Raw genomic sequence first — 23,461 nt, forward strand, 5'->3', positions numbered from 1 at the left:
TGTTAAATACTAATAGTCCGGGAGCCCAGAGAGGTTTAATTAGCATTGCGAGTACAAAAGGTCTGAGGCCTGGAATATGTAGGTGTGGGCTGTGGGACCCCCAAACGGCCATTCTTAAGTGTCATCTCCTGTACCAATCCGAGGGGCCGCCCCTCAAAATACCCCAAATTTTAAGTTTAATTAGCATGATTGAGTACACCAATCAAACCTACACCAAAATGTTCTCTGTTGATGTACTAATTAAGATCCACCATTCTTAAGTGTCAGCTCCTGTACTTAGTCCACTTAAGAACGCCCCTAATTAGCACTAATTAGAAGTTTAATTAGCATGGTTGAGTACATCAATGAAACTGATGCCAAAATATTCTTTAGGGTACCCTGACTAAGGATCAGTGATTCTTAAGTGTCAAAACCTGTACCGAATCCACTTAAGAACGGGTCAAAGGTCACAATCCACCCAATTTCAGGTTAATTACCACAACGAGTACATCAACGAAACTAACGTTAAAATTTTCTCTGTTGATGTACTAATTAAGATCTACCATTCTTAAGTGTCATCTCCTGTACTTAGTCCACTTAAGAACGCCCCTAATTAGCACTAATTAGAAGTTTAATTAGCATGGTTGAGTACATCAACGAAACTGATGCCAAAATATTCTTTAGGGTACCCTGACCAAGGATCAGTGATTCTTAAGTGTCAAAACCTGTACTGAATCCACTTAAGAACGGGTCAAAGGTCAAAATCCATCCAATTTCAGGTTTAATTAGCACTATCGAGTACATCAACGAAACTAACGTTAAAATGTTCTCTGTTGATGTACAAATTAAGATCCTCCACCATTCTTAAGTGTCAACTCCTGTACTTAATCCACTTAAGACTGCCACTAATTAGCGCTAATTAGAAGATTAATTAGCATGACTGAGTACATCAACGAAACTGATGCCAAAATATTCCTTAGGGTACCCCCACTAAGGATCAATGATTTTTAAATATCAACCCCTGTACTGAATTCATTTAAGGTCAAAGGTAACAATTTGCCCAATATTAGGTTTATTAGCATTCACGAGTACATCAAAACATTAATATGTTCTCTGTTAGTATGATAAACAAGATCCGTCATTCTTAATGTCAACTCCTGTAGTTAGTCCACTTTAAATGCAATAAGTGTGAAATGAAAATGTATGATTAATATAACTAAATAGTTTTCTATTTGATTGTAATATTATATGAATATGATGATATTACTATTTCCACATTTGAACAATGAAAGATTACATTTACTTGATCTACTCATTGCCTTTAATTCTCAATGTGAGTGTTATAGCAGTGATACTTTTTGCATGAACGAGAGTAACTGTCTGGTGAAATTCTGAATGTACTATTAGTTAACAATGAAATGTCTGGTATACCAAACTTAAGATATAAGCTAGTTCACAGGGTCCATAGGTGATGGCTCTGGGCGATGTAATGGCCACTCATTTGAATAATAAATTTTGGTGAATTTTGGTGAATTCTGTCCAAGTTGCGAGCCACATGATATACTTTCGATTCCACGCCATAACACATGACATAAAAAATGGAATTTCTCCAAAACTACAGCATGAATAAAGAATGTGAGTATGTGATTACTATAAATGCAGTCGAACTCCAGGACTAGATCAAAACAAAAAGTGCGTCCCTAAATCTAAACTAAGTTATTAATGTGATCAAAATTCAACTCAATGTTCATTTTTTTTATTAGTCACCAGACAGAAAGAAAATTATTGATCAAAACAGAACTTGAGTTCCAGTCTGGTTCCATTTCATTGCCTGCCTAAACAACTTTCACCTTCCTTAATCTTCAAAGGATACAAGCAAGACAACACTCAATACCTTTCAATACAAGATATTTGAAAAGGGTTATGGACCAAAGTCAACAGACAAAAATCTGTTGGAGAAGCTGAAGGCCATAATTGCAAGTGCCATTCCACCATGTGAAGCAGAGCTAACCATGCATATCAAACATGCATCCTTTGTTTCACAAATGTGGGTGAATGCCGATCTCACTGATACAACTGCCAGAAACCCTCATTCCAGATGAAAACGGGATCGTTGATGATGAGAGCATCGAAGAGGATGACATGACAGTATCATTTGATGATGAGGTAGTCCTTTTTGAGGATGAAGATTAAGGAAGGTGAAAGTTGTTTAGGCAGGCAATGAAATGGAACCAGACTGGAACTCAAGTTCTGTTTTGATCAATAATTTTCTTTCTGTCTGGTGACTAATCAGAAAAATGAACCTTGAGTTGAATTTTGATCACATCAATAACTTAGTTTAGATTTAGGGACACACTTTTCGTTTTGACCTAGTCGTGGAGTTCCGACTGCATTTAGTATAATCATATACTCACATTCTTTATTCATGCTGTGGTTTTGGAGAAATCCCATTTTTATTTCATGTGTTTTGGCACAGAAACGAAAGTATATCGTGTGGCTTGCAGATTGGACAGAATTCTCCAAAATTGATTATTCAAATGAGTGGCCATTACATCAGCCAGAACCATCACCTATGGACCCTGTGAACTAGCTTGTATCTTAAGTTTGGTATACCAGGCGTTTCATGGTTCAACTAATAGTACACTCAGAATTTCACCAGACACTGGTGAAAACAATGGAACAAGTACGTATAATTATTACAACAGTTCATACAAAAAGTATCACTGCTATAACACTCACACTGAAAATTAAAGGCAATGAGAAGATCAACTAAATGTAATCTTTCATTGTTCAAATGTGGAAATAGTCATATTATCATATTCATATAATATTACAATCAAATAGAAAACTATTTAGTTATATTAATCATACATTTTCATTTTACGCTCATTGCATTTAAAGTGGACTAACTACAGGAGTTGACATTAAGAATGACGGATCTTGTTTACCATACCAACAGAGAACATATTAATGTTTTAATGTAATCGTGAATGCTAATAAACCTGATATTGGGCAAATTGTTACCTTTGACCTTAAGTGAATTCAGTACAGGGGTTGATATTTAAGAATCATTGATCCTTAGTGGGGGTACCCTAAGGAATATTTTGGCATCAGTTTCGTTGATGTACTCAGTCATGCTAATTAATCTTCTAATTAGTGCTAATTAGTGGCAGTCTTAAGTGGATTAAGTACGGGAGTTTACACTTAAGAATGGTGGAGGATCTTAATTTGTACATCAACAGAGAACATTTTAACGTTAGTTTCGTTGATGTACTCGATAGTGCTAATTAAACCTGAAATTGGATGGATTTTGACCTTTGACCCGTTCTTAAGTGGATTCAGTACAGGTTTTGACACTTAAGAATCACTGATCCTTAGTCAGGGTACCCTAAAGAATATTTTGGCATCAGTTTCGTTGATGTACTCAACCATGCTAATTAAACTTCTAATTAGTGCTAATTAGGGGCGTTCTTAAGTGGACTAAGTACAGGAGATAACACTTAAGAATGGTAGATCTTAATTAGTACATCAGCAGAGAAAATTTAACGTTAGTTTCGTTGATGTACTCGTTGTGGTAATTAACCTGAAATTGGGTGGATTGTGACCTTTGACCCGTTCTTAAGTGGATTCGGTACAGGTTTTGACACTTAAGAATCACTGATCCTTAGTCAGGGTACCCTAAAGAATATTTTGGCATCAGTTTCATTGATGTACTCAACCATGCTAATTAAACTTCTAATTAGTGCTAATTAGGGGCGTTCTTAAGTGGACTAAGTACAGGAGCCGACACTTAAGAATGGTGGAACTTAATTAGTACATCAACAGAGAACATTTTGGTGTAGGTTTGATTGGTGTACTCAACCATGCTAATTAAACTTAAAATTTGGGGTATTTTGAGGGGCGGCCCCTCGGATTGGTACAGGAGATGACACTTAAGAATGGCCGTTTGGGGGTCCCACAGCCCACACCTACATATTCCAGGCCTCAGACCTTTTGTACTCGCAATGCTAATTAAACCTCTCTGGGCTCCCGGTTTATAAACAGTGGATTTTCCGGGCATCTTAAAATGGTGGGGATCGATCCCCGTCGGTGGCCTCATTGGGCTATTTCTCATTCCAGTCAGTGCTCCACAACTGGTGTAACAAAGGTCGTGGTATGTACTATCCTGTCTGTGGGATGGTGCATATAAAAGATCCCTTGCTGCTAATTGAAAAGAGTAGCCCATGAAGTGGCGACAGCAGGTTTCTTCTCTATATATGTGTGATCCTTAATTATATGTCTAACTGTAAATAAAAATGTGTTGAGTGTGTAGTTAAATAAAACATTAATTTCCAACTAATGTGTGCAATATAAAATAATTGCCAGTCTAAAAGACAAAAAATGTCCCAACTGTGATGATGTAGACCAGAAAAAACTGGTGGAGACGGCCATATTTCAACCCATGAGGAGGGTTTTCTTTTTAAATGTCAGGGCTTCTAGATTATGGTAGCCCCACTCCCATGGCTAGTGATATTCAATGTTGGGCTAGTAAACAACTAAAGTTGTCAAATGCTGTATTTTAGTCTTATTTTTTAAAATATGAATATCCTGTAACAAACTCCCACCCCCACACACACCCAATCTTAGTGTGTTTAAGCTCCATCTCCCTCTTTAGGTGACATATCCTATTATTACTATTAATTAGCAAAATTTTATTTACTTAAAGTAAAGTAAGGACTAGTGGATTTTTAATCGTGGCTAGTAAATTTTATAAAAATTATATAAGCCCTGTAAATGTCCACACTCAGTTGGCAGGGTTTCTGCCAGAAAGACATTTTTGGGTATGGCGCTATGGAATTGAATATTTATAATGTGCAACCGCAGTCGACAGGGGATATGGTGGGGCCTGTCCCAGAAAGAAAATGGTTTAGGTTTAAGGCTTAGGGTTAATAAAATCATACAAAAATGATAAGTCATTAAATTTGTCAAAAACATAAACTTAAAAAAATAATATCTGCAAAACATTCTGGGCATATGGCGCCCATACCCGTTTTACCCTCTGGCAGAAACCCTGGTTGGTATTCACTATAACTCAAGTGGAATTCACTGTAAATAATGCTTTCAATTCTGGAGAAAAGAAAATCCAATATTACCTACTATCCTTGCACAAGTGCAATAATAATAAGTCCCACCCACACACAACTTTGTGCAAAAATTTTAAAACACAGTGTCACTCATTTAAGAATTTTTAAATATCTGGAAATGGCACATTATTTATTAGTTACTGGTGATGATAACAGCAATAATATTGTATTACCTCTAGAGGAGATGATTTTCCGTTTCAGATTTTGCCACATTCCGTTTCAGATTTTTGCAAATTCCGTTTCTTTCCCTTTTTTGTGTTCAATTAGTGTCATGTTTTATTGTTATAAACTATATACATTTGTTTTATTGTTCCAGCTGGTTTGCTATTGCTATATTTTTTTGAATACCTGTATTTTTTTTTAGTTCAAACAAACTTTAAAAAAGAAGAAGTTAAGTAATGTTTACTTGCTACTAATAAGACACAAAAGTGATGTACCATATTTTCTGGCCTATTACACGCACTTGTGTATAAACCGCACCACTTGGTTTTAGACAAAGTTCCGACCTTTATTGTTTGTATTTAATAATAATAAAGAGATCCATTCTCCCTTAAATTCAAACAATAAATAATTGTTGATTGTGTGGCTTTCAGTTTCATTTCATCTAATGGATCATGGGTAAGTTTCATTTATAAACAAAACACACCGTTGACAAACCCTGCTATTTTCACGAAAATATGAACAAGAACTTTGGTAATGCATTGTTCGTAATCTTACATTAGTTGCCGAAATATATATATAAATAAATAAATACATGATAACATTTTATTTGTTCCAGTCTGATTAAGAATTAAGTACTAGTACTCGCTCGGTTACACATGTATGTTTCTCTGTAACTTAACTAGCGTGCCGTGTGCACAAATTACATATTCAAACGAGGTCGGGTCAAGCTGGATATAGGACAGTGATAGCACTGTCCTGTCGATCATTTAAAGTTTCCACATTATTTTATAACTTTTAAAAAACAGCCTTTAAAAAATAATAATAATAACAAAAATCCCTAGAATTATATATTCAGAGCCGGTTTAAGGATCCGCAGGGCCTGTAGCACAAATAACAGCGGGGCCCAATTCCCAAGATATATATTTTGCAACCCCCTCGGGGAGAGGGGAAAAATGTCCTGGGGGAAGTGTACATGCAATGCCTCACCGCGGGACCCCCTGAAGCGTGGGGTCAGTAACACGTGCTACATGTGCTACTATAATGAACCGGTGAGGAGAAAAGTAAAATGCTATTTTTGTGTGCAATTTAGAAAACAATCGGTTCAGAAATAAATAACTTGTAGCATGAAAAAAAAGGCTTTCCCCGTGGGACGGACTATAAATGTGAAATGCTTCCGTACAGATCAACGAATATGCCCGAAGTTTTACGAAATTATGTTTTCCAACGAAAGCGTCGCGTAAATTGGCTATGCTTACAAATTGTAATAAGTATTATTGAAAAATATTGAAACTGAACATACTAGTTATCTTATTATATAATCAACATTCTAAAATTGTATTAGTACATGTTTATTTTTATATTTCAAGTTAAATTTCACTGTGTAAAGTGACACGGGTAAACAGTCACATGCTTTATTACAAGCTTACGGCAATTAAGGGTAACTTCCGAGAATGAACAGTTCTGAAAGTGTTTAGGCATACAGTGCACTCCATGAAAGTTCGCATACAAAACATACTATGCATATATTATCAATATTGAATCTTAAAACTACCAAAAATATTTATTATGGAGCTTGAATCAGAAATACAACTTTTGAAGGTTATTTTTTAAAAAATCGCGAATTCCGTTTCAGTTACCAAATTCCATGATTCCGTCTGTTTTTCCTGTGATTGCAGAAAATCATCCCCTCTATACCTCCCTTGGTAGTGAATGCCACCATTGTAAGCCAGCATGACAATATAATGTACCATTATAACAAAATGAATCTTTGACCATTTGTATATAAACAAGCCCATAGTCAATGGGAGATCGGGGGTCGGGGGTCGGGGGTCAGTCGATCCCCCAACCAGTGGCCCCCAGACCCCCCTAAGCAACTCGGGTGCTTCGCACTAAGTGCCTCACCATAAGCCTAAACAACCACACCCCCCTTCTCAAAATCCTGGCTATGGGCCTGACCAAGCCATATAATGCAGCAAAAACATTTCAGACATTTATCTTTCTTGCAGTGTACATTTGCTATTATTTCTTAACATTTACATTTTGTGAAATAAAAGTTCAAACAAACATGCAACCTAATCTTTAAATCATTTAAATAAAAAAGTTATAACATTAACAAAGTATTCTCTCAATCTTTTATGAACTGAATAATGTTTTCAATCAAACAAATGATCTTTGTTACTATTTAATACTAAAAATGCTTGGTACCTGTAAACATATACTAAATGAATATATGCTAATCACAACACGTTAAGTGCCTGTATCAAAGATTGCCAGACTTTTTGCACAAAAAAAAATCAGGGGTGGTCATAGGTAATGAAAAGAAGGTCACAGACTTGAATAAAGCATTTCAGATTGCATGTAACATATGAGCCTTTTATTCACAGTTGCCTGTAGAAATATATATGGCAAATGCATACAAAATCCAAGATTGTTTGACTTTTAAAAACTTTTTTTCAGCCTAAGCAGGGCACCTGCCTAAAAACTGCAGTGCATGTCAAACATGCACTCTTTATGTTAACACTTTTCATGTTTGATTAGGGTTGGGAGGGTGTAAATTTCTTTGCAATCTACAGGCATCGAAATAAGCATTTCATCTGGTAACCCATTTATAGGTTACCACAAAATATAGCTTGGTAAAGGTTACCACAACTATATGAAAGTTAGAATTTAATTTCTGTTACTACTACTACTACTACTACTACTACTACGGTCATTCTGAAATTGTATCGGTGCGTGCGAACATCGATACGAGAAACGAAATCCGGAAGTAAATGAAAACGCGGTTTGCAAAAATTGCTTTGCAATTGCACAAGTGCACACGAACATTGGTGCAATTTTGTACGAGAAAACGAAATGTGGAAATAAATTCATCTAGTGGACGCTGCTTTAACGCAGAATGACTAATAATTGCTTGCAATTGCACAAGTGCGCATGAACATCGATGCAATTCCTTATGAGAAAATGAAACGCTGAAGTCTGGAATGCATTGCCTGGTTTATGTTCGGAAACAAAACTACAGTTCGTTGCAATTTTTGTCGAGAACGAAACACCGTTCTCGACTTTTCTTACATGTGGTAACCTCCCGGTAACCTGAACGACCATTCTCGTCTTATTTCGATGCCTGCAATCTAGCTTCGGATAAGCATGCCACCAAAACATAAACTGAACATTCTGGACTGTGATCGAGCCCTACCATACATGTATGTATGAATGATAGCATATCCACGAGGCAAGTAGCGAGATGCCTACAAGTTAACTATTAAAAGCAAAAGCATTTCCATACCACTGGTACAGCAAATGGTCTATACCCCTAGATGCAGTGTCCATGTGGCCCTTAACTTCTTGAGATGGGTATATTATGACATAAAGGTAAAACAGTTACTATAATTGAAAACAATCTGGTTTCCTGCAATCTTACCTGACAATTAACTACCTGTATGTACTGTCAGGTGACAATAATTAAAACAAAAAATTCAAATACTCACCGGTGCATTTCCCCCTTCAAATTTGATGAAGCTGATCTCAATTCCTCCATTTATGACCAAATAGTAGAGAGATTCCTTTGCGAGGCGATGGCGAAAGTTGGTAAACTGCTTTCCATTGACAGAAATCTGAGGACCCCAAAAATGTTTTTTCACATATTAGGACTAAGGTACATGTGCATACAAGCAATAACATAAAGTAAAACAGTACAGTATATTCAACAAATGTGTTTATGTATATTGTCTCAGGGCTTCTACAATAACAAAAAGTAAAACAGTACAGTATATTCAACCAATGTGTTTATGTATATTGTCTCAGGGCTTCTACAATAACAAAAAGTAAAACAGTACAGTATATTCAACCAATGTGTTTATGTATATTGTCTCAGGGCTTCTACAATAACAAAAAGTAAAACAGTACAGTATATTCAACCAATGTGTTTATGTATATTGTCTCAGGGCTTCTACAATAACAAAAAGTAAAACAGTACAGTATATTCAACAAATGTGTTTATGTATATTGTCTCAGGGCTTCTACAATAACAAAGTAAAACAGTACAGTATATTCAACAAATGTGTTTATGTATATTGTCTCAGGGCTTCTACAATTGTTATAAAAATTCACTAGCCATGGGATCAGTGATTAATTTTTTTTACTAGCCATGATTAAAAATTCACTAACCCTACTATAAGTAAATACAATTTTACTAATAGGAATAAGGTTTGGTTTGTTTAATAACCCCACTAGAGCACATTGATTTATTAATCAGTGGTTATTGCATCTCAAACCTTTGGTAATTTTCACATATAGTCTTAGAGAGGAAACCTGCAACACCCCTCCATTAGTAGCAAGGGATCTTTTATATGCACCATCCCACAGACAGGATAGCACATACCGTGATGCACTGGCTGGAATGAGAAATAGTGCAATGGGCCCATCGTTGGGGATCGATCCCAAACCGACCACGCATCAAGCGAGCACTTTACCGCTGGGCTACATCCCCCCCCCCCCCCCCCCATTATCTTTGAACTTCATGTGATCGCTTGTCTAATGCCACTGCAGGAAAGTTATCTCTAGCTCACCTTGATTGACACATGATGAACACTGCATTTATATATATGACAGTCTTCCCCAGAAACACGAAACTGACCCCCATATTATGTAATATTAAAAATAAAATATTCATTGTATTAATTTGATAAACAATGGATTTGTCAGGGCACTTCGTAATTTGCCATCAATCTTGCACATATCTTTAATATTTGACCAGAATCTATTCTGCATTTTGCACTATTTTAATGTAATAAAGTTGGTTATTTAATTTTGTATGTACCAGAGATGGGGTAATCGTAATCAGTAATTGTAATCGATTACATGTTTTCATGTAATCGCAATCGTATTCGATTACATTGCTAATGTAATCATAATCAGCGATTACTTTCATGATTACTCATAATTATTTACTAAACTTAGATGTGTTTAGCATCAACTCCAGTAACAGTGCCTATAGTTAGAAGCAGTACTGGTCAGTCAGTAGAACTGATCTCCCATTGTCTGCTACTCTCATAGAAGAACTATTATTTACCTTGAGAAACAGGGGATCATAACGTCTGGATTATCAAATGAATGTTACCCAGGGGATTAAGACACACCTTCACACAATGGTATCTATCGTGTTTACGTTTACTATAAAACCACTTGAATGAATACAGTGTTCTACCTAGCAATATATAAAAGGGTGCTGCACCATGCCCCCAGTTTTGTGTCCTAATTCATTGCCATAAAAAAATGAATTATATACATTTGTTTTTATAATAAAACACTTGCGTTCCTCTGAATGCATATACAGCGTTATCACGGGTCTGAATTTAACTAAGAAATGCTTGACAATATCTTGTTTTGTCACAGGTGTGAAAGTCCACCAATGGTACTGTGGCAAACTTTCTTTTCTTTTGTTAGTGGTTACGACTGCAGACGGGCAGCCGGCCAGTCGTATCAAGCTTGATTCCATGGGCAGTCATCCTCACCCTGTTGCACACACAACCACAAATAACGTAACTAATTAAGCAAACACCCAGTTGAAAGTAGTCTATCACGATAAACCTTGGTTTATTTTCCTTTAAAATAGCTTAAAATATTAATATGTCTGATAAAAATTCCCGAAAGCCGATTTTAATAGATGTTCTATCAAATGCGGCGCTTCTAATGATACCAAAATAAACACACCCAGACCAAGATACTTGTAATTTTCACCGATACAATTGGATCCTTATAATATGGCACAAAGCAAGCATGACTGCAAATCAATTCATTAAAAATAGTCATTTTTAGAATGTCAACAATTAAATGCAATGAGCAACTTGTGCACATTTATATGTATGCAGATATCAATTTAATTATTTATTTACTTGTTTGTTCTTTTCTTTTGCTCTTTATTTCTTCATTAATAGATTTAAAAAAAATATATATATATTTTAATTTGTGGATGGTATTAAATGGTATACATTCTACAAACAATAAAAAAAAACCCCAAGTAATAGTGATCAGACAGTTTGCAATTACTAATTATGGCTTATTTCAATAATATAACAATATATATATGTTATGCATTGATACAAAATTATACCTATGGTTATGGGTACCTTTTCAACAATAATCCAAATTTAAGAATAATAAATCTGGTTTTGGAAACTGATTCCATACGTTTATAAATGTTTGAAATAATTTAATAAATAATCCAAAATTATCCATTATGTCTTTCAATGAATGAAATCGGTATGGTTGTAAAATAAAGTGCGTTAACTTGATGGTGGTAACATCATTTCATTATTTGTGTAGATTTATGGAAATGTAATCATGATTGTAATCATGATTGCTAGACAATGTATTCACAATCGTAATCGATTACTTTCAATTATCTTGTAATCGTAATCGTGACATTCTGAAGTAATCGAAATCGATTACTTTTCTCAAGTAATCGCCCCATCTCTGGTATGTACATTTGGTATATCACTTTCACCATGGATATAGTTCAAAGCAGAACCCTGATATATATATATATATATATATATATATATATATATATATATATATATATATATATAACAGCTCTCTTCATTAACTTTTCCATCTACAAGCCAGATGGCGCCTACTTGTGTTTTTATATTGATAGTATAAATGTTTTAGTCGTCAAATGAAAAAGATTGTCTCATATGCGACAAAAGTGATCACAATGTAGAGGGCTGTATAATATCCAAACATTATCACTGCAGTAAAGCAATATTTGTGTACATATATGTATGTTATATTGATCAACCAAAGAGATGATTTTAATCAACCATATTTAAGCAATACCTCATATTAGCATGATTCACCATAATACATGAATGTAATAATGCTTACGAGTCAGGCCTGTACAAATACGGGGTGTATAACGATTTTAACATTTAACAATAGTTTATACCTTGTAACCATCATAGTTGACCAAAATGATGATTTCAAAGGGAGCTCCTTTCTGCAGAGGCATGCCCCCGTGTCTCTCCTCATTGGCCCAGACGCCAAACTGAAAGCTGTTGCGCACCACACATCCTTCACTGAATCGTGGATTGAAGTGCAGTCCAGTGTCGGTCAGTGGATTAACACTGGGTCCCACACACAAATTAATGCTGAAGCTTTAACACAAAAAAAGGAAACGTTTTTGTCAATGTACATATCCATACTATGATACATGTAGGTATCATCGAAACAAAGCATATACATGTATAACCTTTAGAAATGTTTGTTTCTTAAGTTAGCTCACTGTGACAGGGTATGCACTTGGGATTTTTTTTGACTGGTCAATCGGGCCACTCACAGCAACACTTTGACTCGCCCGTACAACATTTGAATGGCCCGCGACTGAATTTAAAAACAAAAAAAACTTATTTAAATTGCTCTTTAAAAACATGTTATCATAGTACGGAAGCCAGTTAGTGCCACTTGAAAGTCGATTTTTTATCTCGTAATTACGAGATGCTATCTATTAATTACGAGATATTATCTATTAATTGCAAGATAACTAACTCGTAATGACGAGATAACTAATTCGTAATTACGAGTTAGTTATCTCGTAATTACTAGATAGTATCTCGTTATTACAAATTAGTTATCTCGTCATTACGAGCTAGTTATCTTATAATTACTGGATAGTATCTCATAATTACTAGATAGCATCTCATAATTACGAGATAAAAAAATGACTTTCAAGTAGCACTAACTGGCTATTGTATCACAACATACAAACAATAATAACAACACAAAAGCAGGAAACAGAATTTGTTTTAGTTTTTGACAAACTGTTGTAATTAAATTATAATTATTGTGTTGTCATGGGACCCACACGATCAAACATCTGGAATGTTTTACCAAAGTTCGGTCTTGGAATGAATAAGGTGTTCTTATGGCTGTATGATGAGGAATTAAAAAAAAATACAAAGCTGACAGCAATCTATACAAACAATAATCACATCCATTAGAGAAATAAACACACAACACAACTTAAAGGAATAATCACTATTTAATTATGAAACGGGACAATAACGATAACAACAATAGTTCTAAACCATACAAAGTAAATCACTATAATAACGTAGTAGAATATTGTGTCAATATCATGCAATAATGTGAGCTAGTATCATTCGTTAGTGTGAGCCAATATCAAACAGGGAACTAATTACAAAACCTGGCTGTTTAGAAATCTACACAGACTCATCGGAAGTGACCTGTCAATTTAAGAGATCAGTTAATTTGAAGTTCCCACAACACTTGCACGTGCACAGGCAATGATAGCCATCGTTGACATCGTTCGCAGTGACGATTGGGTGTTTGGTATAGTAGACACAGTATATTTCGTAAGAAACGAAAATGCTGGAACAATGTAACTTCGGAAAACCTCAGGCTCGTAAACAAAACCTATCTGCGAAACATAGTGTAGCAAAATGTGACGAGTTGTTCCGATTGTAACCAAGTGAAAAATAAAGACGGACGGACATGGCCGAGGTGTTCCAATTAAATCTACGAATACATTTACGTGGCCGAGGTTTTCCGAATATGTAATAAGAACCGGTCGAGGCATTCCGAATGGTTTTAGACTGTCCTATATGGGTTTGGTTGTGCAGATACTAACAGGAAACCAGAAACAATAATAAAAAATAATAACAACATTCCGACATATAACAAACATTAGTTATTTGCATGTTCATACATAATATAATATACGGAAATTTTCAGTCGCCAGGCAGGCGACATGTGATAAGGTTTTGACTTGCTCAACGCTATTTTGACTCGCCATGGGCAATCGGGCGACCGTAAAGTGCACACCCTGCTGTGACACAACACTATCTTTGTTGTGGGTTAATTATATAGCTCACTGTGACACAAACACTATCTTTGTTGCAGGTTAATTATATAGCTCACTGTGACACAAACATCTTTGTTGTGGGTTAATTATATACCTCACTGTGACACAAACACTATCTTTGTTGTGGGTTAATTATAGCTCACTGACACAAACACTATCTTTGTTGTGGGTTAATTATAGCTCACTGTGACACAAACACTATCTTTGTTGTGGGTTAATTATAGCTCACTGTGACACAAACACTATCTTTGTTGTGGGTTAATTATAGCTCACTGTGACACAAACACTATCTTTGTTGTGGGTTAATTATAGCTCACTGTGACACAAACACTATCTTTGTTGTGGGTTAATTATAGCTCACTGACACAAACACTATCTTTGTTGTGGGTTAATTATAGCTCACTGTGACACAAACACTATCTTTGTTGTGGGTTAATTATAGCTCACTGTGACACAAACACTATCTTTGTTGTGGGTTAATTATAGCTCACTGTGACACAAACTACCTTTGTTGTGGGTTAATTATAGCTCACTGTGACACAAACACTATCTTTGTTGTGGGTTAATTATATCTCACTGTGACACATACACTATCTTTGCTGTGAGTTACTTAATCAATATTTTATTAATTAAAAATAATAACCAAGACCCAAGCACCCCCCCCCCCCCCCCCCCCAACTCCTTGAACACATGTATATACCTGTACCTGTAAAAACACAAAGTATGATAAATGAAATCTCAGAAAACATTGACATTTTATACTTTCTGTTGACTCAGAATGGGCAACAGTATATTATGGATGGGTCTTGATATACACGGACATGTATATACTGGGTTTTAGCATGTCAACAAAATCTAGCACCAACAAAAATATGGTACTCTTTAACCTAGCCAGTCCATTTAGAAATATCAGGAGAGCAGGGGGGGGGGGACAATACATTTGTATTTCAATATCTTAGCAATGGTCCAACAAAAAAGGTTGCTTGTATAATATTCAGAGCCATAATCTATCTACCTGTTCTGGTGATGAGGCACTTTAGCCTGAACAATTATCATCCTCCCAATGTTGAGACCTCCGGGGATTACACCCGAGTAGGGAACAGGCTGGAAAATAAAACAAAGGCATAAGACTTCATACTAACACAGCCATGGAGTGCACTGCAGGATATGGTGGCTTGTATCATCAGCATGTTCTTGTATAAACCGAAGCAAATGCATACTGATCTATACATGTATAATTATTATGAGAGACCACCAATTTAAAGCATTTTTCAATATTTCATTTGCATATACAATGAAAGAAAGAAGTGTTTTATTTAACGACGCACTCAACACATTTTATTTACGGTTATATGGCGTCAGACATATGGTTAAGAACCACACAGATTTTGAGAGGAAACCCGCTGTCGCCACTACATGGGCTACTCTTCCGATTGGCAGCAAGGGATCTTTTATTTGCGCTTCCCACAGGCAGGATAGCACAAACCATGGCCTTTGTTGAACCAGTTTATGGATCACTGGTCGGTGCAAGTGGTTTACACCTACCCATTGAGGCTTGCGAAGCACTCACTCAGGGTTTGGAGTCGGTATCTGGATTAAAAATCCCATGCCTCGACTGGGATCCGAACCCAGTACCTACCAGCCTGTAGACCGATGGCCTGCCACGACGCCACCGAGGCCGGTCATATACAATGAAACCTTTCAAGATCGGACCCTCTATAAACTGGAATTCCCTCAAAACCGGATGTTTTAAAGAACCCCTTTTTAAAAACCAAGACAGAACTTGACCTCTCTAAACTGGATCCCTCATTTAACCAGACATTTGTCTTGGTCCATTGGGTATCCAGTTTGGAGAAGTTTCACTGTAATTAAAAAAAACTTCATAATAATAATCTACATGTATGCATATATCCTTCCTAAATGTTTAGAATACATGTACATGTAGTGTCAGAATTTTAAACTTTAATTTTCTATTTGGTATGGAAAAAAAAAGGTTGTTTTGTTTAACGACACCACTGGAGCACATTGATTAATTAATCATCGGCTATTGGATGTCAAACATTTGGTAATTCTGACTCGTAGTCATCAGAGGAAACCCGCTACATTTTTTCTAATGCAGCAAGGGATCTTTTATATGCACCATCCCACAGACAGGATAACACATACCACGGCCTTTGATATACCAGTTATGATGCACTGGCTGGAACGAGAAATAGCAACGTTCCCGCCCTATTTGGTATGAGGTCACCATCTAATATTGCTGGGAGTCCTATTTTTAAAATAATGATTTCTTTTAAAAACTAACTTAAAAATATTTTTCAAGAAAGGCATTTCTTTCATGAAGAAAAACAAAACTACTAAAAATTATTTCAAAAAGGCAAGATATGAAATAAATAATTAAGTATTTTCTTCTCAAAAAAGCCATCAATTGATATAAAACTGATCTATTTTTCTTATGTCAAGTGCCAGGATGTGATAAAAAAATTCATACAATTACAACAGAGCTACATGTAATATGGTGTCAACTCCAGGGCTTCTATATTATGGTAACCCCACTCCCATAGCTGGTGGGCTAGTAAATAACTACTATTGCCATGCCAGACGGCTGGTGAAAATAAATTGTCAGCTGATGCAGTTAAGTCCATTTTGTAAATATGAATATCCTGCCCCCACCCCAATCCCCCCCAATGTTAGTGGGTTTTTTTTTTTAGCTCTATCTCCCTCTTTAGGTGACATATTTGATTATTTCTATTATTTAGTAAAATTGTATTAACTTTAAAGTAAAGTAGGGCTAGTGAATCTTGGTTAGTACATGTTTTAAATCATTGATCCCATGGCGGGTGCATTTTATAAAAATTCTAGAATCCCTGCAACTCACAAATAATTAAACTGCTACACTGGATTCTGACAATCAGACAGAAAGACAGACAGACAGTTGATTAAAGTCTCACCTCATTACAACATAATAAAATTTAGCATTATAGGCCTATACATAAAAGCAATATAAATTATAAAATTGTAATAAGCCACTTCATTCCGATAAAATCACATTCTGGCATTTGGTTTAAAAAAACAGAAGTTTGTTTTGTTTGATGATACCACTAGAGCACATTGGTTTATTAATTATCAGCTACTGGATGTCAAACATTTGGAAGCAAGGGATCTTTTACATGCACCATTCCAGACAGGATAGCACATACCACAGCCTTTGATATACCAGTTGTGGTGCACTGGCTGGATCGGGAAATAGCCCAATGGGCCCACAGACGAAGATTGGTCCCACACTGACCGCACATCAAGCGAGCACTTTACCACTGGGCTACATCCCGCCCCCAAAAACCAGATGACTTGAATTTGATGCCCAGCATAACTGAAATGCAAATAGAACAGATCTCATTATGCCCTGTATACATCAGGTTTGTTGTCATCTGCTTGTCGATCATTTCTAAGGTTTTTCTTCACAATTTTCAAGCATTTTCATCAACAATAACGGTTAAACACTAATTAAGTATCTTAAAGGAGACCAGACACCAAAAGACATGTAGTGTGTAATGGATTAAGCTAGCATCAAAGACCGCATTACTCAAACGCCCGGCTCGCTGCGAGGCACCGGTCAGCTGCGCGTCTTAGGTTTGGGGTAAAAACAGAAGTGGGCGGGATTATGCATATATCTGAATGAAAGCGAGGCAATACGTCATCGGTGAGAGTTACCAAGCAATACCGGTACACGTGTTGATTCTTTGGTTGTGCCTTTTAGTCGTCTTTTTTTTTTTTAGTCTCCAGGATTATCGGAAATTTAATTTACAAGATAATTAGTGTTATTATATACTGTCGACGTAATTATATGATGGTTAACTGCGCAGTGTTTAACTGCAACAGTAACAGCAATGCATCTCAAGAAACGGCCAACATCATAGTTTCGATTTCCAATAAAACGAAAGTTGTTTTAAAACATGGACGCATTATTGTCGTCGAACGGGCTTTACACCAACTAAATACAGCAGGTTATGGTACATTTACAATGTGAAAATTAAAACAAGTATGTACTTAAGATATACATTAAATAAAGGTATTGCAATTTGTTCACATACGAATATTTAAACTTCACATTTATTTATCTATAATTACCAAATTAATTTTCACCGACAGCCCATAACGACTCCATACTAACATCTCTTTATCTAGTTGGTTTGTTAACCTTATAACAAAACACCTTCAAAACGTGAATTATTACGTTAGTTAACAATGTTTAGTCAGTTCAGTATGTTGTCATTAAAATTAAAATGCTAACACTTTGGCAGGAACAACATATGTACTGTGGCCAGAAGGAATGATGGTTAATTAGTTTTAAAGCTAATGTCGATTATTAAAGCATAATAAAATTGTACTTTTCAATGCTTTCTGTATATCATATTAAAAATACTCTACACCAAATAATTATTTTAACACCTACCCTGGGTTTCTGCCAGAGGGTGCGGAGAGTAAACTTACATGTATGTACTAAAAAATTAATGTGACTGCAGACTGCTAACACATTTTCTTAATAATTAAAAATACACGGTTTAACCAAACACATTAAAACTTGGAGGGTAATTAGTTAAGAGAACAAAGTTTTTTGTTAAATTATTATATCTTGCTTTGGTGAGGAGGGGATGCTTTTTGCAAATTTGCGAAATCTAAATCGGCCTATGGAATATCCACTGACGTGTCATATTTACATCTATGCTGAACAAGATTTATGATGAAATATTATTAAATTGTGTGTGCTTTTCTTCTAATTAGGTACATTTGCTTCAGTTTACATTAAAAATGTCATAAAAAAATTATGTTTTAAAAAATGCTTGTATGCTAGTCTATGACCATGTGGCTTCCTCGTCTTCGTCGGCAGTTGATTCATCCAAATTTTTGTCTAAGACAACATTTCCAGGATTATAGGGACAAAGTCTCTGATAAGTGGTTCAAACTGATACGGTTTGATGCCATTAGCACAAGCTGGACACAATTCTTCGTCACTCAAATCGCTAAGTTCGTCCATGCTGCTTGGTAATTTCTTCAGTTTTCCTCTTATCGATGACGTCACGGGTCTAGCTCATCAATTGTCGACAGTTTCCGGCAAACATCGGACATCGGCAAAACAAAAACCCCAACCAAGACTGACACGCTTAACTTGATCAATAAGGAGAGCGCTCTAGTTGCGTGTTGTGGTTTATGACGGCAAACAATTCATTACGCCGTATATATGGTTGGTGTCCGGTCTCCTTTAAAGGGACATACCCTAGTTTTTAAACACTGCAGCATATTTCTCACTATTAGAGCCGTTTATGATCACTGAAATCAAACATTACTTATTGTTTTTTCTTTAGTTATCCATTTCCGTAGAACCAAAGTGATTCTGGTCATCCTTGTGTTTCTAATACACACAAAAAAACAAAAAAAATTAACGCATGTGCGTCTGAGAATTAGTGGGGTATTGATTAGAATTCTAGTCCATTTTTAAGGATATTTACCACAGACTCTTCTTTCACTCTATTATAACTTTATTAAAATGAGTTACAGGTTTGTAAATTAACTAAATTTAGTGTCCATTAAAACTAGGGTCTGCGCCTTTTATAAAAAAAATTACAAAACCCCAAAACTTAAATAGACAGTCCTGAATTTACTGCTAACTTGTTACTGCTTTCCAACTTGCAGAGCAGTTTTAATGACTAAAATCACATATGAAATGCATTTTTTTGTTTAGATTATCAATGAATATCTTCAAACTACATAGCAACTTTTTCTGATCAATGGGGTACAGCGTTCGCTTGATGTGCCGTCGGTGTGGGATCGATCCCCGCCGGTGGGCCCATTGGGCTATTTCTCATTCCAGCCAATGCACGACGACTGGTAAATCAAAGGCTGTGGTATGTACTACCCTGTCTGTGGAATGGTGCATATAAAAGATCCCTTGCTGCTAATCAGAAAGAGTAACCCATGAAGTGGCGACAGCAGGTTTCCTCTCTCAATATCTGTGTGGTCCTTAACCATATGTCTGATGCCATATAACCATAAATAAAATGTGCTGAGTGCGTCGTTAAATAAAACATTTTTCTTTCTTTCTGATCGTCTGAATGTCTCAAGAAGCTGATACTAGATTCTACCTTCCAATAATTTTTTATGCATAAAACAAATTATATATATTTATCCTGCAATCACCGTATTCATTGACAAGATATAACGACTAGATAAATCTCTATTTTCGGTCAATGACCAAAAGTGTAGGTCACGTGACCTAAGCCCGACTCGACTAGAGTACATTTTGATCAGACTAGATTTTCAATAAACATGCTCTTTAAATCATTTGTTCTAGTACAGCAAATGCAAATAACTTTTAGTTTTGCCACCTAATCGTGTATTGTGATCTATTTCAAGCTTATGGAGACAAGAGAGGTGTATACTTTTCAAATGGTATTTTAGATATCTTTTGTAGCGAAACGATTTACATTTTTCATAATTTCACACAAATAATAATTGTGAACATTTCATGACGTTTATGCTATTGATAACAAATAAATATGAAAATGACAGGGTTTGTCCACACACACACAGTTCAACAATCACATACCTGTATGTTAATTTGGATAGAAATGTAATTCTAAAAGAAAAATAATTCATAAAAAGAACACAATCTAACGAGAAAACCAAAAGGTTATGGGGTGCGATTCGTACACTCTGAAAATTATTAATGAGTGCGCGTCGTATACACGGGCTAATGCGTGTCGTACACTGGTGTATTCACAGGGCTCGTGTTTCGAACTGGATTGTAACGTTAATACTAAACAGAAAGCTTAGATATTTGGCATGGAGATTCAATGATCATCTAAGTAAAGGTTATGTATTCAATTTTAGATGTTATGAATGGCATTATGTGGTTTTTGTTGTGAAAGAGAGCTGAAGTGCTATGATGGGCACTGAATCGGAAAACTTATTCATGCTGTTCGTGAATGGCAAAAGAAAAACATGCGATTTTCGGTATGAAAGTCAACTAAACTGTATTTGTTTACTGCCTAAAATTTCATACAGATTAGGTAATTGTGTAATAAGACGGAACTTGCTTTTTAAGGTGTGTGTGTGCGATCACGCTTGTACAGCGCACATAATTTCAATCTGACGAGTGTGAAAAACGTCGCACATAAATTAGATGGGTATATTTATTTCCACTGTTTACAAAAATCTACATTTTTCATAGCTCATTTAACTGATAGGAAGATCCTTTTATTAAAACAATAAAAATTAAAAACATGGCAGTGGCTTCCATGCAGTCGTTAAACTGGTATTTCTCTTTGTTGAACAAATCGGGAAATACTGGTTTTAATAGACAATTTTGTAGATGTACCAGTCAAAATCCAATGGAACTATACTGCCCATTTTGTTTATTTTAGTGAGTGGAAAGTGTACCGCCCGTTCCCCCCATTAGTTATCGATCTAAAGAGGGATTTTTTGATGGGGTATAGGGCTATATATCCCTAACCCTAACCCTAACCCTAACCCTAACTAATATCATCATGCTACAAAACGAAAAAAGAAAGAAAAAAGGAAACATTAATAAACTATTATAAATGATGGGGGGAACGGGTGGAGCTCTTGCCGAACTATTTTAATACAAAACAAAAACAAAATTACCGGATTAACTATAGTGCTCATCTCGGACAAGAAATCTTTGACAATCAGAAACAAGATGTGAATTTCTTACAAATCCAGAGCGTTTCTCGGAACCGAAACGAAAAGTACACTTCCGCCTTGCAGTTCTAGGAAATGACTCGTTCTCGGTAATGTAAATCTATAAGGTCAAGGTTATCCCGAGTTAGCTTACGTACTTTGATTTTTGATTTTTTTGTTATTTTGTTATTTTTTTTTTAATTGTCACGTTGTGTGTATGTGTGTGTGTTTGTTTAGTTTAAAGTTATTTTATTTTGTTTAACGACACCACTAGAACACTATAGGCTAATTATCGGATGTCAACATGCGCGTACGAGAAGGGGGCAGGGGGAGCAACCCCCCCCCCCCAGTGCTGGAGCAAAACCTTAAATTCGGGCAAAAATTATACAGACATTCGGGAAAACTGTACGTGCTAACCTAAGACCTTTTCACCATGTATTTCTATCATTTTACCCACAAAATTAGTTGCAATCCATGTACAATGCATACTGATTCGTTTGCAACTCTATATACCCTATATAGCTGTTTGATAGAAATGCTATGAATAAATGTTGTTATGCAGTTCGGGCATGTTCGTTTAATTCGGGAAAAAGTCAGCCTGCCCACCGTCCCCTCCCCCCACCCACCCACCCAGAAATGGGAGCCCGTATGCCTATGCATGTCAAACATTTGGTAATTATGACAGGGTTCTAGTCAGATGTCTTAGTGAGGAATCCCGCTACGTCTTTCTGTTAGCCGATGATTACTAAATGAATATGCACTCTAGTGGTGTCGTTAAACAAAACAAACTTTGGGTAGGCCTACAGAGGGTTTGCACATGCGTGTGCAGGAATTTTGGCAAGGTGTCTAAATTTTGGCGAGAGAGGTTTATGGGGTGGGAAGGGTTCAAGTTGTGCTCCCCAGAAAATACATGGTAAAAAGGTCTCAGGTTAGCACATTTTGCCCGAATGTCTATAATTTTTGCCCAAATTTGAGGTTTTGCTCCAGGATTGGGGTGGGGGAGGGGGGGGGGGGGAAGTGACGAATTATAATTTATAATTTGACGAATATTTAATTTCCGATTCCACCCTGCTCTAACATGCTCTCTAGGTTATATATTATGTTAATGAAACATATTACTTCAAAATCACCTGAATTCAGTTGCAGTTTTTGGACTTTGGATTTTGTAATCAAGTTGTAAAATGAATTTATTTTTTCCTTTTGTTTTAAAATATATAAATATTATATATACAAAGACAGAATGCGAGACAAAGGAAGGAAAGAAAGAAGTGTTTTATTTAACGACGCACTCAACACATTTTATTTACGGTTATATGGCGTCAGACATATGGTTAAGGACCACACAGAGTTTGAGAGGAAACCCGCTGTCGCCACTACATGGGCTACTATTTCTGATTAGCAGCAAGGGATCTTTTATTTGCGCTTCCCACAGGCAGGATAGCACAAACCATGGCCTTTGTTGAACCAGCTATGGATCACTGGTCGGTGTAAGTGGTTTACACCTACCCAATGAGCCTTGCGGAGCACTCACTCAGGGTTTGGAGTCGGTATCTGGATTAAAAATCCCATGCCTCGACTGTGATCCGAACCCAGTACCTACCTGCCTGTATACCGATGG

At 36.1% G+C, this 23,461-nt stretch overlaps 1 protein-coding gene across 1 annotated transcript in view; it reads right to left on the reverse strand.

Moving 5' to 3' along the window:
* The window catches only part of LOC121370863 (galectin-4-like), a 33,453-nt gene extending 11,509 nt beyond the window's left edge, over window positions 1–21,944 (reverse strand). Inside the window, exons 1-4 of the mRNA XM_041496372.1 lie at window positions 21,808–21,944; window positions 15,161–15,249; window positions 12,211–12,418; window positions 8,750–8,875 (exon numbers count right to left, since the gene is read on the reverse strand). Of these exons, the coding sequence (XP_041352306.1) occupies window positions 8,750–8,875; window positions 12,211–12,418; window positions 15,161–15,249; window positions 21,808–21,828 (444 nt within the window). The 5' untranslated portion in view covers window positions 21,829–21,944. The remainder of the gene's footprint in view (window positions 1–8,749; window positions 8,876–12,210; window positions 12,419–15,160; window positions 15,250–21,807) is intronic.
* Between the last annotated feature and the right edge of the window lie 1,517 nt (window positions 21,945–23,461).

The sequence above is a fragment of the Gigantopelta aegis genome, chromosome 4, assembly GCF_016097555.1.
Source record: "Gigantopelta aegis isolate Gae_Host chromosome 4, Gae_host_genome, whole genome shotgun sequence".
NCBI classification, from domain to species: Eukaryota; Metazoa; Mollusca; class Gastropoda; order Neomphalida; family Peltospiridae; genus Gigantopelta; species Gigantopelta aegis.